At 33.0% G+C, this 18,413-nt stretch overlaps 2 protein-coding genes across 3 annotated transcripts in view; both read right to left on the bottom strand.

Moving 5' to 3' along the window:
* The window catches only part of LOC142341057 (uncharacterized), a 92,999-nt gene extending 84,904 nt beyond the window's left edge, over positions 1–8,095 (bottom strand). The window contains exon 1 of the mRNA XM_075391899.1: positions 7,587–8,095. Within this exon, the coding sequence (XP_075248014.1) occupies positions 7,587–7,646 (60 nt within the window). The 5' untranslated portion in view covers positions 7,647–8,095. The remainder of the gene's footprint in view (positions 1–7,586) is intronic.
* LOC142341776 (uncharacterized) overlaps positions 1–18,413 on the bottom strand; it is a 645,707-nt gene that overhangs the window by 539,409 nt on the left and 87,885 nt on the right. The window lies entirely within an intron of this gene.

Below are 18,413 nucleotides of genomic sequence, written 5' to 3'. Positions count from 1 at the left end.
ATCAGAAGTTCGAAGTTAAAAACCTTCACCGGTATCCTAGCATTAGGAATTGGTAAAAAATTTGTGTTTTCCGCTGACTGCAAAAAAAAACAACTTTGAAAGCTATTTTTAGCGTTTAGAGGTAATGGCCGAACATGGACACGTGCTCATCAATGGAATTTTTAAGCCAAACATAAAATTAAAAATAAAGAGAAGCAACTTTTTCTGTTTTGTTACTGTTTTGTTTCAAAATGACCTAATAAAAACAAATAAAAATTGGACATTAAATTTGAAATGTTAATTGTATTGACATATATATATATATATATATATATATATATATATATATATGTATAAAACACAATTTCAAATTAAAGAAAAAGAAGTAGGTTTCTATTATTCAGAAATGAGATTGATTCGTTTTATTTGTAGCAACCAATAATTTTGCTTTTGCAGCAGTGAAATAATTAACTCCCTTGTTTCTGCTTTTTGTGGGTGTTTGCTGAATTACTGTTGATGTTTCCCGAATTACTTTTGTAATTTCCTGAATAACAAAAGATGACCTTTTGAGTTTTTTTTTCTGTTTAATGGAGATGGGAAACTTTTCTCGAGTTCCCTTTTCTCGCTATTTTTTTCACTTCATTTGTTTTCTGTTTGCTTGTTGGTTTGCATACGTAACACCAAAAAAAGGCATCAATTCAACAAAAGTTTTTTTCGGGAAATTTTAGTGAAATCTCCAATATTCCATGTGCTATTTGAAGAGTGTAATTTCAAACAGGTCTTTTTCTGAAAAAAAAACAGAAAACACCTAGATTGAGATGAATAATCAGTTTTGGCAATTTTTGCTGATTTGATTTTCGCCTATTCAAATGGAGGATTTTATTCCGGTTTATGTTTGGCTCTGAGAATGTGTTTTCAAATTTTATCTACATTAAACAAGAAAGTGATTCCAATGAACCCCGTTGTGGCATTGTAATACTTCAAACGTTGAGAAAGAGTACAAATTTTTTTCGTTGCATTAGAAACGAACCAAAAAAAGAAATACACAGTACTTTTTTTTCGTTACAATGCAGAATTCAAGAGTTGATTTTACCGCATAAACTTTTGTATGAAAACCGTTAAGTTTCTTTTTGAAGAAGGAATTTTTAATGTCAACAAAACTACAAGATCTATGAAAAATAGTATTAACGTATTAAACAAAATTGCATTGTCTTTTAAAGAAACTGCTTTTTCGTATTATACCGAGCACTTCATGTTTCTTCAAAAAAATTGTTAAAAAGTCGCGGCTGAACTTTTTTGAAGTACACATCAAAAATAAATGATAACAAAAAGTTCTAAGCTTTACTGATTGATATTCAAAACATTGTTTAAGCTTTATTGCATCTTTTTTTTCTAAGCTTTCCGGAAATGGAAAAAAGTTAAGTGAACTGATTAGCAATACAATCAAATATGACTGCACTAAATTTTTCAAACAGTTAATTATATATAAATTCACATTTTTTTTCGCTTGCGTGTTGCAGTTATCTAATGTGGAGAAAACTCTTATAATATATTTGTACAATTTTTTCGTTTTTCTCGCGTCAGCCAGAGACAAGTAGATTTTCATATTCAGGTTTTAATAATGAAAGTCCCCATTCATGTCAGGTTGTGCCCAATGAACATTTGTTTTGTTTTCATAAAATCATCACTAAAAATTTTTAAGGATTTGACACTATCTTTTCGTAATTTTTAATGAACTTTTGTCTTTTGTCTGCTATCGTTTTCTTTTCTAGCCCTAGGTCTTAGCCTCAATAATTGAAAAAAGCAATTTGCTTCTTAAAGTGGTTAACAGAATTAAAAGAACCCACCTGTTGCTTTGTATGAACACCTAATGGTTATTGAGATTGTTACAAATGATTTTAATTTTGCTGCTTCATTTTGAAACAAAAATTAAACTGGATGGCCTTTCTTCTTCCAACTCTTGGCTTTATAACTTTGATGCTACAAGTTTTTATAAAAATTTACGAACTTTGGATATTTGTTCAATACTGTGTTTGTTTTTTGACGTGCTGTAACCAAAAAAAAAATAAAGCTACCGTTTGCGCTGAGAAGACAAACTTTAACATCAAGAAAGTGATCAGAGAGTAGCTCATTGTTTTATCGGCTTCGACACTATCTTCTGGCATTTCTCTATTGCTTGTTTGGTCTTCGCTCGCACTTGTTGTCCTTTTCGCAGTCATAAGATTTTGTTCTGATCCAGGAATGTTCTCAGTAGGATTCAATTTGTGTTTAGAGTTTCAGTGGCAATGTTTAATGCTTCCCGTTGAATGCCATTGGTGGTATTGGCTTTGATATCACGAGTTATCTTTAAAACTTTATAATTATTGTCTTTCAGTACATGTTTGTTGTTTTTTCTGGAGTCATCTTATTGAAATATTATGAGATTATTTTTCTTGAGAAAAAAATCAATTCCTCATATCCAAAATTTTTCCCTGAATAGCTAATTTTTTTGAAATCAGTTGGACAATTTTCTCTTGCAGTTTTTTTAAACTCTGATTTTTAGCTGCAATTGTTGTTCATTAAGAAGTGGTATTTTTTTGCTGACTAATTACAGATATCAATAGCTTTTTTCTTGAGGCAACGACACCTAAACATTGCAGTAAACAGATAGCTAATGGGTCTGATGGTTTTGATTTTTTTTTGCTTTCAAACTTTTTTTGTGTTGTGTGTTTTTCGCAGGTTATATAAAAGAGACATAACTACGAAAACAAGTTTTTTTAGCACTTAGAATTAATGGCCGTGCTCATAGATCGATTTTTTAAGCCAAACAAATTTGAAAAAATAAAAGGAAGCAGGTTTTTCAAAGGTAACTGTTTTGCTTCAAAATAGCCTAATGAAAACTGGACATTTCATTTGAAATGTTAATTGTATTGAAACATATATATAAAAAACACAATTTCAAGTTAATGAAAAAGAAGTAGTTTTTTATTATTCAGAAATGAGGTTGGGTCGTTTTTTCTGATAACCAATAATATAATAGGATTAAAATTTTCACCAATTCCTTTTCTAAAATACTTATTAAAAATTAGTTTTTGCCACATAGAAGCAGTGAACTCTCTTGTTTCTGCCTTCTGTGGGTGTTTCCTGAAGTATTGTTTTATTGAAAAAGCAAAAAATTTTCGTTGAAGGATAGAATGTTACTGAGACAATCGGATTGAAATCCAGAAGATGACTTTTTGTATTGTTTTATGTATAATAGAGATGGGAAATTTTTTGACAGTTCGCTTTTCTCAATGGTTCTTTTCACTCCATTTGTTTTCAGTTTGTTTGCTAGTTTGCACACGTAACACCAAATTAGATGCATCAACTCGAAATGTTTCTAGTCTAACTATTATTCAATTTTAAATCAAATTTACGAAATAAATTATTTAGATAGACGGTTTTTTTGCGAGCTACAGGTCAAATCTATAGTAAAGACCTTAAATACAAAGCCTTGAGTTGTCCTATCATAGTGCAAGTTTATCGAATTTGTAAAATTCAATCCTGTTTTTAGCTTGTTGGCTTCTCCGATGATTATTTGATACCTTGGTTGCATTTTTTTTTCAATTTTAGCGCCAACTTGCTAAATTCTAGAATTCTTTGAGTCAAAATCTTAAATCAAAATAGTGTTTTCACGACACATTAAGGAACAGTGTTGTGTTTTTCAAAAAATAGCAGCGTTAAAAGGCTAGCCTTGTTCTCATCTGTAACAGTTCAATCTAAAATGTTCAATTTCCATTGGAGAAAACTTTTAAATTCTATATTTTACAATTTTCTTGTTTTTCTCGTGTCAGTCAAGGATAAGTGGCTTTTCATATCAAGATTCTTATAACGAAAGGCCTCATTCTTGGTCAAGTTTTGCCCAAATAACTTTTGTTTTGTTTTCATGAAATCATTTTTCATAGTTTTCATGGATTTGACATTGTGTGGTTGAACATCAAGAAAGTTATCAGAGAATAGCTCATTGTTTTATCGGCTTCGACTCATTCTTCTGGCATTTCTCTATTGCATGTTTGGTCTTCGCTCGTACGTGCTGTCCTTTTCGCAGTCATAACATTTCTTCTGATCCCGGAATGTTCTCTCAGAGTTATCTCTAAAACTTTGTAATTATTGTTTATCAGCTCATATTTGTTGTTTTTTGGAGTCATCTTATTAAAATACTAAGAGATTATTTTACTTGAGAAAAAAAATCAGTTCCGCATATTCAAAATTTTTCCCTGGATACTTTTTTTTTAAATCAGTTGGACAATTTTTTCTTGCAGTTTTTTTAAACTCTGATTTTTGGCTACAATTGTTGTTCATTAAATAGTGGTATTTTTTGCTGACTAATTACAGATATGAATAGTTTTTTTCTTTCTGTTGGAAAAAGCACCTAATCAATGCAGTAAACTTATAGCTAATGGGTCTAATGATTTTGATTTTATTTGCTTTCAAACCTTTTTTGTGTTGTGTGTTTTTCGCAAGTTATATAAAAGAGACATAACTTCAAAAACAAGATTTTTATAGCACTTAGAAGTAATGACCCGATATGAACACGTGCTCATAGATGGAATTTTTAAGCCAAACATATAAAAAAAGTAAAAGGAAGCAAATTTTCGAAAGGTAAGTTTTTGTTGCAAAATAACATAATGAAAATTGGACATTACATTTGAAATGCTAATTGTATCGAGACATATATATAAATAACACAATTTAATTTTATTGAAATAGAAGTAGTTTTTGATTATGAGAGTCAGTCGTTTTCTTTCTGCTAACCAATAATTTTAAATGTTTTAAGACTTTCAAGAATTCCTTTTCTAAAATACTTATAAAATTTGTTTTACCACATAGAAAAAATGAACTCTTGTTTCTGTTTTCTGTGGGTGTTACTGTTTTGTTGAAAAAGCAACCGTTCTCGATGAAGGATAGAATATTACTGAGATAATCGTTTTGAAATCCAGAAGATGACCTTTTGTATTGTTTTTTGTATAATAGAGATGGGAAATTTCACCAGTCAGCTTTTCTCACTGGTTGTTGTTACTCCATTTGTTTTCTGTTTGATTGTTAGTTTGCACACGTAACACGAAAATAAACCCATAAACTCCAAATGTTTCTAGTTTTTTCATTATTCAATTTTAAATCAAATTTTTGAAATCATTTTTTTTAGATAAATGGTTTTACTTTCAAGTTGCTGCTACAATCTATCTAAAAAAGATCTTAAATACAGAGCACTTAATTGTCCTATTATAGTGCAAGCGCATTTTCTTTGTGAAATTCATTTTTGTTGTTAGATTGATGGCTTCTCCTGTGACTATTTGATATACGGGTTCCAATTTTTTCTTTTTTAGCACCATTATGCTAAATTCTAGATTTCTTCGAGTCAGAATCTTTATTTAAAATTTTGATTTTTACGACACATTAAAGAACAATTATGTGTTTTTCAAAGAGGACCAGCAATAAAAGGTTAGCTTTATTCTCATCGGGAACTTTTCAATCTAAAAGATTCGATTTCCATTGGAGAAAAATTTAAATTTTTTTTTACATTTTTTAAAAAATTTTTCTCGTGTCAGTTAAGAATAAGTGGCTTTTCATATCAAGATTCTAAAAACAAAAAGCCCCATTTATGATCAAGTTGAGCTCAATTAACTTTTATTTTGTTTTCATGAAATCACAACTCATGGTTTTTGAGGATACGACACAGTTTTTTTTGACTTATAATGAACTTCTTTTCTTTGTCTGCTATCGTTTCATTTTTGTAGTCCCAGGTCTTACCCTCTTTAACTAAAAAAATGATTTGCTCCCTAAAGACGGTTAAGTGAACCTACATTTGAGTGCAAACCTAATGGTTGTTGAGATTGTTGCTCGAAAATTGTTTTTGAAAGTTAACCGTAATTAAGCTCAAGTGTGAGAACTTGTTGAAATGTCCCACAAATGAGATCACTTATTCTTCATATTGAATCAAAAATTAAACAGCATGGCCTGTTTTCATCCAACTCTAGGTTTAATAACTTTGATGTTACAAGTTTTTATAAAAAAAAGTTTACGATTTTTCGATATTTGTTCATTACTGTATTTGTTTTTTGACGTACTGTAACCAAAAAAACAAAGCTACCGTTTGAGCTGTGAGGACAAAGTTTAACATCAAGAAAGTTATCAGAGAGTAGCTCATTGTTTTATCGGCTTGGAAACTATCTTCTGGCATTTCTCTATTGCATGTTTGGTCTTCGCTCGTACTTGTTGTCGTTTTCGCAGTCAAGAGATTTCTTCTGATCCATTAATAATCTCAGCTGCTTTAAATTTGACTTTTAAACTACAGTGTCAATGATGTTTTTTGCTGGTTTTCTAGTCCCATTCCGGACTGATACCATCCGCTTCCTTGTGGAAGACAGGTGAATTTTTATGTAGTTTTGGTTTTGTCTGATGGTTTTTTGATTTTGTTACTATGTGCTATCAAAAGTAGATATTGATTTTTTGCCATAAATATATTTCTTTGGCTTTTGTTTACTTTTTCTTTTGAATTGTCTCGTATTCTTGTTAATGAAACGCATCATGAGCTCTCCAGGGTGGCATGGCACTATATAATTATATATAACAATTTTTGTGCAAAACATCTATTTGTTAATATCTCTAATCTCTTTATTTGCTAGATCTATTAAGTCATGGGATCGGAAGCTCATGTGCAAACGCATACTACCACACCTCCTTGTTCTCGTTAAAAAATTATTGATTTCGTTAAATTTTTAGCTTTGATAATAGAACACTAAGTCATGAGATGTTTAATTTGTCTAAAATTATTGGGTATCGGTTCCTAGTTCTACATTGATCTTTTTTCAATAAAAAAGGATTGTCATCTTCTTCATGCTTAAGCAACAAGTTAATTTTTGTTCCAATTTATTGACAATTTTGAACAAGCTGGTATTGCAGAAAATACAGGAACAGGTAACATTACATGAAAAGTGCAGCCAAAGAAAACACTTTTTGATGAGAAATCATGATTTAATGAAAAGGCAAGTTCAGTAGACACAATCACCTTTTATAATGATGAGTTAAAAGAGTGATGATATCCGTTAGTAAACAGAATTTATCATATGTTTATATAGAGCCGATTTGTGTATACAGGGAAAAACAAACTAGTATTCTCACTTGCTCTCACAATTTTTGATTGTATTTTGACAGCCTATAAATTGATGCACCGTTTATCTGAATGGCGATCTTATTTAAATGAAGTTGTTCAAATTAATCCCAGTAAACAAAGGCTTGCAATGAGAATAACTTGAAATTTTGTTCTAACGAGAGACGAAAAACTATAATATTGATGAAAACAAGCATATCTTTATGTTTAGGAGTAAAACTTAAGACTGGTGTTTCAAATACACGATTTCAAATTCACGAGAGAATTAAACTTGTTTGAAATATGTTCGTATGATTTCTAAATGTTCACTATTTTTGTTTCTTTTTCTAGCTTTTTATATTGAATATAATTGTTTCAACAAAAAAACAGGCTGTAATAATGAATGAATGAATGAATGAATGAATGAATTAAGACACATCATTATTTTGAATCATGAGATAACAAATTTGAAGTGATTTAATAAATTGAATCCACTTACCATGCTGACGAAAAGAGTGAAAGCTAAAGTCAGAGGAATAATCGGTGACGTCATTATCATCCAATTTTGTTTCTATCGCGGCTGTTACCTTGGTGTATTTAAAAAATTGAAAAATTAAACGAGTCCAAGTTGGTCTCAGCAAGCAGAAAAATAGCAATTTCAGAAGCTGGGATAAAATCTTAAAGTTTACAATCCAATTTTGTCAGAATTCAAAAGTTAATCTTAAGTTTATTGCCCTTTCTCTCGGTTGCTATACCCAATTCAATACTAACTTAGTCAGTTTATAACTTTTTTCTGAAATAAAGAGCCGTCGGGCAATCTTTTTGTTATTGTTTTTGTTGTGGTAAGGCAACTGAAAAATGTTGAAAAACTATTTGTTATAAATTAACAGCCCGAGTTATTTATTGGAAGCTTGTAAGTGCTCGGAGCTATATTGGATAATTTTTGTTATCTTTGTATTCCCCTGTTTTTAAGCAGAGTTTTATCATTAGGTCTGTTCGCTTTATCAGACTATATATTCCTGTACTGAAAAATGATTTGCCTAAATTCCAACCAAACGCACTGCTGTCTTCAGCACTACCTTATCTTAAGCGTAAAATGGGGAAGCATGAACAAGCTATTTTTTAAATTATTTTTTCTGTATCATAACTGAAATTAAACGGTATGGATGCGTAAATTTTTAAACTTAAACATTCACAGTTCTAAAATAAATTTTCGATAATGTTAAATTGTTTTCCGCCTTCTCATCCCATTTTTGTTTAACCACCTATCATTTAATACCGTTTAATAGATGCCTGATATCATTTCACCCCAGTTTTTATTGCTTTATACAATTTGTACTATTAACATTCAAGTTAAGGGATGTATAGGGTTTGGTGAAAGGGTTTTGTTTTGCAACATTTACAGGGTTAAATCATGTAAGGGTGAAAAAATAAGATATGAAAACTTGGGGCCGTTAAGGGAATGCGGGTAAAAATAAATAGATCATATACAATGATATCAGCTTGTAAATTGTTTGTAGGCTTATAAGAACACGAAGAGAAATGTGTATTTCAAAAAATTGTGTTCTGGGGCTAAATTAAATTTGTCTCAACACATTGAAGAATGCTTTAAATTTAAAAAGAAAAATCGTCAATAAACTTGGATTAATTATAAGTCTGAGTCGATTCAGAAATTGATTGAACATAATTATAGAAGAAATGATTAGATTCGTATTTCAAAAACATTACTTGAGGCAGTTTTAGTTTTTTTAGTGTCGCGAAACATGTAACAAAAGCTTTATAGATTAGAATGCTTGGAGGGTTGCGACGCACAATGTTCGTTCATTAGAAATGCAACAGTTTTTTTCCTGCTATTATCACCTTCTGCTAAGGAGCGAAGACCCGTGGATTTGACTTACAAATTGGTCATTTGATATGGAATTACACTAGCGTTTGATCGCAAACAACGTACGCGTGTTTTTAGCTTCGTGCCTGTGTTTAACTTTTGCCTTATAACACTCTGCAAAAAATTTGTCAGATATTCAGGATCTATTTCACCTAAATCACTAAGTTGAGGTTGACAAGTAAGGCAAATAGAGGGACTGGAACAAAACAAAATAGTTAAAAATATAAAAAACCCCAAAAGTTGATAATAAAAACCAGAGTTTTTCGAAGGAAAGTTTGAACAAATAGTAAATCCCCAAATTGAAAACATTAGTTATCTGTAACCTGAGAACTTTCAAAAGTTAATTTTATTTTCAGGAGGTAAGCTAAACATGCATAACATAGATTTAAATGTGATTTTACGGGATGCAAAATTACTGTAACGGTTGTTCTCCCACTTATTTCAAGGAAACATTTACACCGCTCAGTTCGCTTTAGCAGTTTCAAATCTTTCCGGATTTTGTTTTTTTGCGGGTAGCTTTGATGAACTATTCGACATTGTGCAGATTACTGTTGCTACTGTAAGCCAGACATAGACACTAGCTGACTCCTACTTAGGAATTTCGTTACTCAGAATAAAATTGAGATTTTTAAAGATAAGTTTTGTTTTAACAAGTCTTAAATACTTAAGCAGTAGAATCATTCTGTTGATTTACTGAAAAACGACTCTCTGTTGATATACTGACACAGGAAAAAACATGCACTTTAATTAAGACAGAGTTGGTGAGATTTGATTATAAATTGTTAGTTTTTCAAGCATTTACTAAAATTCGCATCTTTGTTTTTCTGTTGATAAAAAGGCCAGGACAATTGTAGCAAATGTCCACGACGTTTTTAGTGCAAATCGGACGTCACTGAAATATTTACAAATTGTATAACTTTTTTCAAATATTCTAAAACAACATTAGAGTTATTCACTAATTACTCTTAAAGAATCTGAATTAAAACACGGAATTGATTTATTAATTTTTGAACACGTTTCATTACCTATTTTTGCTGATATTGGAGTAGTTTGACTTTGAGTTTTCACTTGACTTCTTTTATGATAAATATAGCCACTAAAAATAGTAGACATTAAAAAATATGTTGCAAAACACGAACAGAATGAGGGATTGAAAGATAGCGATAAATATTAATTCTGCACTTTTTTCTAATATAATTTATTGTTGCCACTTATATCATTTCGTTATTTAAGATGCTCAGCTCTAAACTCACTGGCTCTCGGGCTCTGTTTTTAAAACGAAAACATTAGATCAATGTGTTGGTGCTAGGGCCAAATTCTTTAGTGGTCGTAGTGTCTGTTGTTTGATTGGAATTCGGCAGGTGAAGTCGCTTTTTACATTTCACAGATCTCTGTGATTCGATCCAGATATCAAAAAATATTGTTTGCTGTTGTCTTTGACCAACCAAAGAAAGTCACTTTACTTCAAACATTCGTTTGCAGTAGAGGACCATTTTTTGCCGTAAATCAAATTCGACAAATATATTTTTTTGAACCTATCTGTTAACCTATTGGTCTCGGGTCAGGGCTTTAAAGTTTGCTCGTAAAAAGAAAACAAAGTACAACAAACATCCGCGGTGACTGATCAGTTCCTCAACAAGGCATGAATAATATTTTTTCATCTTCCAACCATTCGTTCTCACATTTCCCCAAAATAAGCTGCTTGTGAATTGAATTCAACTTTGAGAATATAGAAATCTATAGGAAGTATTTAGGCTTCCATTTCTAGGTAAAACCCACTTGTTTTTATCTGACTTGTGTAACAACTCCTTCTGCTTCTTTTAAGGCTTCGGGCAACCTTAATTCTGGAATTGGTATTATAAATTCACTGTTTTAATAACTGTTGTGATTTAAACTGCAAATAGAGATAAGGCTCATTTAAATGTGATTGGAGCAATTTTCATTCCAGTCAATTTTTCAGTTTGTAAAGCAAAAGTACAAAAGTTTACCTATCTGATATTTTGATCAGTGGTTGAAGCACTTAGATAACTATATGATCAGGTTGAGGAGCTATTGCTTACCTTGAGCATCTATGATTCAAAAATGGTTTTTCATTGGACTGCCCACATTTATGCAACACTTTCCCTCTTATTGGTTTCTTAGTTTTTGTGAGTACGTGTTCTCAAATTTGTATTGATGCTCACGTCTATTTTTGTGTGTATGCATGCGTGTGTCCCGGGTCGAATTTCTTCGCCCAAAACGACGTAAGAATGGGGCTGCAATGAGAGGATTTTTTAGGATAATGCAGCTCAAATCTCTTACATTTTTTTGGGCTGCATTGGGCTTTCAACGGGGGTAAAATGGTGTAAGAGTGAGGGGGTAAAAGACAAATTAACCGCCCCTGGCAAAAGTACCAGGACAATTGTAGCAATTGTCCACAACGTTTTTTTAGTGCAAATCGGACGTCACTGAAATATTAACAAATTGTATAACTTTTTCAAATATTCTAAAACAACATTAGAGTTAATCACTAAATACTCTTAAAGAATCTGAATTAAAACACGGAATTAATTTATTAATTTTTGAACACGTTTCATTACCTATCTTTGCTGATATTGGAGTAGTTCGACTTTCAGTTTTCACTTGACTTCTTTTATGATAAATATAGCCACTAAAAATAGTAGACGTTAAAAAATATGTTGCAAAACACGAACAAGAATGAGGGATTGAAAGATAGCGATAAATATTATTTCTGCACTTTTTTCTAATATACTTTATAGTTGCCACTTATATCATTTCTTTTTTTAAGATGCGCAGCTCTAAACTCACTGGCTCTCAGGCTCTGTTTTTAACACGAAAACATTAGATCAATGTGTTGCTGCTAGGGCCAACTTCATTAATGGTCGTAGTGTCTGTTGTTTGATTGGAATTCGGCAGGTAAAATCGCTTTACATTTCACAGATCTCTGTGATTCGATCCAGATCAAAAAATATTGTTTGCTGTTGTTTTTGACCAACCAAAGAAAGTCACTTTACTTCAGACATTCGTTTGCAGTAGAGGACCATTTTTTGCCGTAAATCAAATTTGACAAATACATTTTTTTGAACCTATCTGTTAACCTATCGGTCATGGGTCAGGGCTTTAAAGTTTGCTCGTAAAACGAAAACAAAGTAAAACAAACATCCGCGGTGACTGATCAGTTCCTCAACAAGGCATGAGTAATATTTTTTTATCTTCCAACCATTCGTTCTCACATTTCCCCAAAATAAGCTGCTTGTGAATTGAATTCAAGTTTGAGAATATAGAAAACTATAGGAAGTATTTAGGCTTCCATTTCTAGGTAAAACCCACTTGTTTTTATCTGACTTGGGTTCACAACTCCTTCTGCTTCTTTTAAGGCTTCGGACAATGTTAATTCTGTAATTGGTATTTTAAATTCACTGTTTTAATAACTGTTGTGATTTAAACAGCAAATAGAGATAAGGCTCATTTAAATGTGATTGGAGCAATTTTCACTCCAGTCAATTTTTCAGTTTGTAAAGCAAAAGTACAAAAGTTTTCCTATCTGATGTTTTGATCAGGGGTTGAAGCACTTAGATAACTATATGTTCAGGTTGAGGAGCTATTGATTACCCTGAGCTTCTATGATTCAAAAATGGTTTTTCATTGGACTGCACACGTTTATGCAACACTTTCCCTCTTATTGGTTTCTTAGTTTTTGTCACTGCTTGTTCTCAACTTTGTATTGATGCTCACGTGTATTTTTGTGTGTATGCATGCGTGTGTCCCGGGTCAAATTTCTTCGCCCAAAACGACGTAAGAATGGGGCTGCAATGAGAGGATTTTTTAGGATAACGCAGCTCAAATCTCTTACATTTTTTTGAGCTGCATTGGGCTTTCAACGGGGGTAAGATGGTGTAAGAGTGAGGAGGTAAAATACAAATAAACCCCCTGGCAAAAAAGCCAGGACAATTGTAGCAAATGTCCACGACTATTTTAGTGCAAATCGGACGTCACTGAAATATTTACAAACTGTATAACTTTTTTCAAATATTCTAAAACAACATTAGAGTTTTTCACTAAATACTCTTAAAGAATCTGAATTAAAACACGGAATTGATTTATTATTTTTTGAACACGTTTCATTACCTGTTTTTGCTGACATTGGAGTAGTTCGACTTTGAGTTTTCACTTGACTTCCTTTATGATAAATATAGCCACTAAAAATAGTAGACATTAAAAAAGATGTTGCAAAAGAAGAACAGAATGAGGGATTGAAAGATAGCAATAAATATTGTTTCTGCACTTTTTTCTAGTATACTTTATAGTTGCCACTTATATCATTTCGTTATTTAAGATGCTCAGCTCTAAACTCACTGGCTCTCGGGTTTTGTTTTTAACACGAAAACATTAGATCAATGTGTTGCTGCTAGGGCCAACTTCATTAATGGTGGTAGTGTCTGTTGTTCGATTGGAATTCGGCAGGTAAAATCGCTTTTTACATTTCACAGATCTCTGTGATTCGATCCAGATCAAAAAATTTTGTTTGCTGTTGTCTTTGACCAACCAAAGAAGGTCATTTTGTTTCAGACATCCGTTTGCAGTAGAGGACCATTTTTTGCCGTAAATCAAATTTGACAAAAACATTTTTTTGAACCTATCTGTTAACCTATCGGTCACGGGTCAGGGCTTTAAAGTTTGCTCGTAATAAGAAAACAAAGTAAAACAAATATCCGCGGTGACTGATCAGTTCCCCAACAAGGCATGAGTAATATTTTTTCATCTTCCAACCATTCGTTCTCACATTTCCCCAAAATAAGCTCCTTGTGAATTGAATTCAAGTTTGAGAATATAGAAAAATATAGGAAGTATTTGGGCTTCCATTTCTAGGTAAAACCCACTTGTTTTTATCTGACTTGGGTTCACAACTCCTTCTGCTTCTTTTAAGGCTTCAGACAATGTTAATTCTGGAATTAGTATTATAAATTCACTGTTTTAATAACTGTTGTGATTTAAACAGCAAATAGAGATAAGGCTCATTTAAAAGTGATTGGAGCAATTTTAATTCCAGTCAATTTTTCAGTTTGTAAAGCAAAAGTACAAAAGTTTTCCTATCTGATGTTTTGATCAGGGGTTGAAGCACTTCGATAACTATATGTTCAGGTTGAGGAGCTATTGATTACCTTGAGCTTCTATGATTCAAAAATGGTTTTTCATTGGACTGCACAAGTTTATGCAACACTTTCCCTCTTATTGGTTTCTTAGTTTTTGTGAGTGCGTGTTCTCAAATTTGTATTGATGCTCACGTGTATTTTTGTGTGTAAGCATGCGTGTGTCCCGGATCGAATTTCTTCGCCCAAAACGACGTAAGAATGGGGCTGCAATGAGAAGATTTTTTAGGATAATGCATCTCAAATCTCCTACATTTTTGGGCTGCATTGGGCTTTCAACGGAGGTAAAATGGTGTAAGAGTGAGGGGGTAAAAGACAAATTAACCCCCCTGGCAAAAAGGCCAGGACAATTGTAGCAAATGTCCACAACGTTTTTAGTGCAAATTGGACGTCACTGAAATATCAACAAATTGTATAACTTTTTTCAAATATTCTGAAACAACATTAGAGTTTTTCACTAAATACTCTTAAAGAATCTGAATTAAAACACGGAATTGATTTATTATTTTTTGAACACGTTTCATTACCTGTTTTTGCTGACATTGGAGTAGTTCGACTTTGAGTTTTCACTTGACTTCCTTTATGATAAATATAGCCACTAAAAATAGTAGACATTAAAAAAGATGTTGCAAAAGAAGAACAGAATGAGGGATTGAAAGATAGCGATAAATTTTATTTCTGCACTTTTTTCTAGTATACTTTACGGTTGCTATTTATATCATTTCGTTATTTAAGATGCTCAGCTCTAAACTCACTGGCTCTCGGGCTCTGTTTTTAACACGAAAACATTAGATCAATGTATTGCTGCTAGGGCCAACTTCATTAATGGTCGTAGTGTCTGTTGTTTGATTGGAATTTGGCAGGTAAAATCGCTTTTTACATTTCACAGATCTCTGTGATTCGATCCAGATCAAAAAATATTGTTTGCTGTTGTCTTTGACCAACCAAAGAAAATTACTTTACTTCAGACATTCGTTTGCAGTAGAGGACCATTTTTTAGTATATCAAATTTGACAAATACATTTTTTTGAACCTATCTGTTAACATATTGGTCTCGGGTCAGGGCTTTCAAGTTTGCTCGTAAAAAGAAAACAAAGTACAACAAACATCCGCGGTGACTGATCAGTTCCTCAACAAGGCATGAATAATATTTTTTCATCTTCCAACCATTCGTTCTCACATTTCCCCAAAATAAGCTGCTTGTGAATTGAATTCAAGTTTGAGAATATAGAAAACTATAGGAAGTATTTAGGCTTCCATTTCTAGGTAAAAACCACTTGTTTTTATCTGACTTGGGTAACAATTCCTTCTGCTTCGTTTAAGGCTTCGGGCAACGTTAATTCTGGAATTGGTATTATAAATTCACTGTTTTAATAACTGTTGTGATTTAAACAGCAAATAGAGATAAGGCTCATTTAAATGTGATTGGAGCAATTTTCATTCCAGTCAATTTTTCAGTTTGCAAAGCAAAAGTACAAAAGTTTTCCTATCTGATGTTTTGATCAGGGGTTGAAGCACTTAGATGACTATATGAACAGGTTGAGGAGCTATTGATTACATTGAGCTTCTATGATTCAAAAATGGTTTTTCATTGGACTGCACACGTTTATGCAACACTTTCCCTCTTATTGGTTTCTTAGTTTTTGTGAGTGCGTGTTCTCAAATTTGTATTGATGCTCACGTGTATTCTTGTATGTGTGCATGCGTGTGTCCCGGGTCGAATTTTTTCGCCAAAAACAACGTAAGAATGGGGCTGCAATGAGAGGATTTTTTAGGATATTGCAGCTGAAATCCCTTACATTTTTTTGGGCTGCATTGGGCTTTTAACGGGGGTAAAATGGTGTAAGAGTGAGGGGGTAAAAGACAAAGTAACCGCCCCTGGCAAAAAAGCCAGGACAATTGAAAAAAATATCAACGACGTTTTTGGTGCAAATCGGACGTCACTGAAATAATAACAAATTGTATAACTTTTTTCAAATATTCTAAAACAACATTAGAGTTATTCACTAAATACTTTTAAAGAATCTGAATTAAAACACAGAATTGATTTATTAATTTTTGAACACGTTTCCTTAACTATTTTTGCTGATATTGGAGTAGTTCGACTTTGAGTTTTCACTTGACTTCTTTTATGATAAATGTAGTCACTAAAAATAGTAGACATTAAAAAATATATTGCAAAAGACGAACAGAATGAGGGATTGAAAGATAGCGATAAATATTATTTCTGCACTTTTTTCTAATATACTTTATGGTTGCTATTTATATCATTTCGTTATTTAAGATGCTCAGCTCTAAACTCACTGGCTTTCGAGCTCTCTGTTTTTATCACGAAAACATTAGATCAATTTGTTGGTGCTAGTGCCAACTTCAATAATGGTCGTAGTGTCTGTTGTTTGATTGGAATTCCGCAGGTGAAATCGTTTTTTTCCTTTCACAGATCTCTGTGATTCAATCCAGATTAAAAAATATTGTTTGCTGTTGTCTTTGACCGAGCAAAGAAAGTCATTTTACTTCAGACATTCGTTTGCATTAGAGAACCATTTTTTGCCGTAAATCAAATTTGACAAATACTTTTTTTGAATCTATCTGTTAACCTATCGGTCAAGGCTCAGGGCTTTAAAGTTTGCTCGTAAAAAGAAAACAAAGTAAAACAAACATCCGCGTTGACTTATCAGTTCCTCAAAGAGGCATGAATAATATTTTTCATCTTCCAACCATTCTTTCTCACATTTCCCCAAAATAAGGTGCGTGTGAATTGAATTCAATTTTGAGGATATAGGAAACTACAGGAAGTATTTAGGCTTCCATTTCTAGATAAATCTCACTTGTTTTTATCTGACTTGGGTAACAACTCCTTCTGCTTCTTTTAAGGCTTCGGGCAACGTTAATTCTGGAATTGGTTTTATAAATTCACTGTTTTTATAACTGTTGTGATTTAAACAGCAAATAGAGATAAGGCTCATTTAAATGTGATTGGAGCAATTTTCATTCCAGTCAATTTTTCAGTTTGTAAAGCAAAAGTACAAAAGTTTTCCTATTTGATGCTCTTGTCAGGGGTTGAAGCACTTAGATATTTATATGTTCAGGTTGAGGAGCTATTGATTACCTTGAGCTTGTATGACTCAAAAATGGTTTTTCATTGGTCTGCACACGTTTATGCAACACTTTCCCTCTGATTGGTTTCTTAGTATTTGTGTGTGCGTGTTCTCAAATTTGTATTGATGCTCACGTGTATTTTTGTAAGTATGCATGCGTATGTCCCGGGTTGAATTTCTCCGCCCAAAACGACGTAAGAGTGGGGCTGCACTGGGAGGATTTTTTAGGATAATGCAGCACAAAACTCTTACTTATTTCTGGGCTGCATTGGGCTTCCAAGTGGGGTAAAACGGTGTAAGAGTGAGGGGTTAAAAGACAAATTAACCCCCCACACTTACATCTTTTTGGTCTTTCAAGGGGAAAAGGATGTAAGATTTCGGGGGGTAATTTCTCCATTACCCCCAAGCTCTTACATCGTTTTAACCCTTTGACAGACCAAAAAGTGTTAACGGGGGGGGGGTTAATTTGTCTTTTACCCCCTCACTCTTACACCATTTTACCCCCTTGAAAGCCCAATGCAGCCCAAAAAGATGTAAGAGTTTTAAGCTGCATTTGCCTAGAAAATCCTCCCATTGCAGCCCCACTCTTACATCATTTTACCCCCCTTGGCAGCCCAACTCTTACATCATTTTACCTACTCAATCTTGTTTTAGCGCCCATACCTGAAGACTGCCAGTCTTGAACCCACTACCTCTGTACCCTCAGCTGCATCGCCTTAACCTCCAGACCATCGATGCTTGTCCAACTCTTGACGGTCTATACATATGAATAAAACATGTTAGAATTGCCCCCTCTCAACAAATTACCCCCTCACTTTTACATCAATTTACCCACTCAGAGTAAATAACCCCCTCACTCTTACACGATTTTACCCCCCTTGGCAGCCCAACTCTTACACCATTTTACCCCCTGTGAACAAATTACCACCTCACTCTTACACCATTTTACCCACCTTGGCAGCCCAACTCTTACATCAATTTACCCCCCATAGACGAATTACGAATTACCCCCCCCCACTCTTCCAACATAATGGGAGGACTTTAGGGAGGACATTTGACCCGGGGTATGAAATGTTTGTTCACTCTGTGTGTGTGTTTTTGTGTGTGTTTGTGTGTGTGTGGAGTTAGTTCGAAATTTTTGAAAAATAATTTGTATTAGGTTTGAGTTCCCCAACTAGGAAAAGCTAAAGGAT

The sequence above is a fragment of the Convolutriloba macropyga genome, chromosome 6 (assembly GCF_964194025.1).
Source record: "Convolutriloba macropyga chromosome 6, txConMacr16.3, whole genome shotgun sequence".
Classification (NCBI taxonomy): Eukaryota; Metazoa; Xenacoelomorpha; order Acoela; family Convolutidae; genus Convolutriloba; species Convolutriloba macropyga.
Note: the sequence above shows the minus strand (reverse complement) of the source record. Positions and strands in the feature narration are given on the sequence as shown.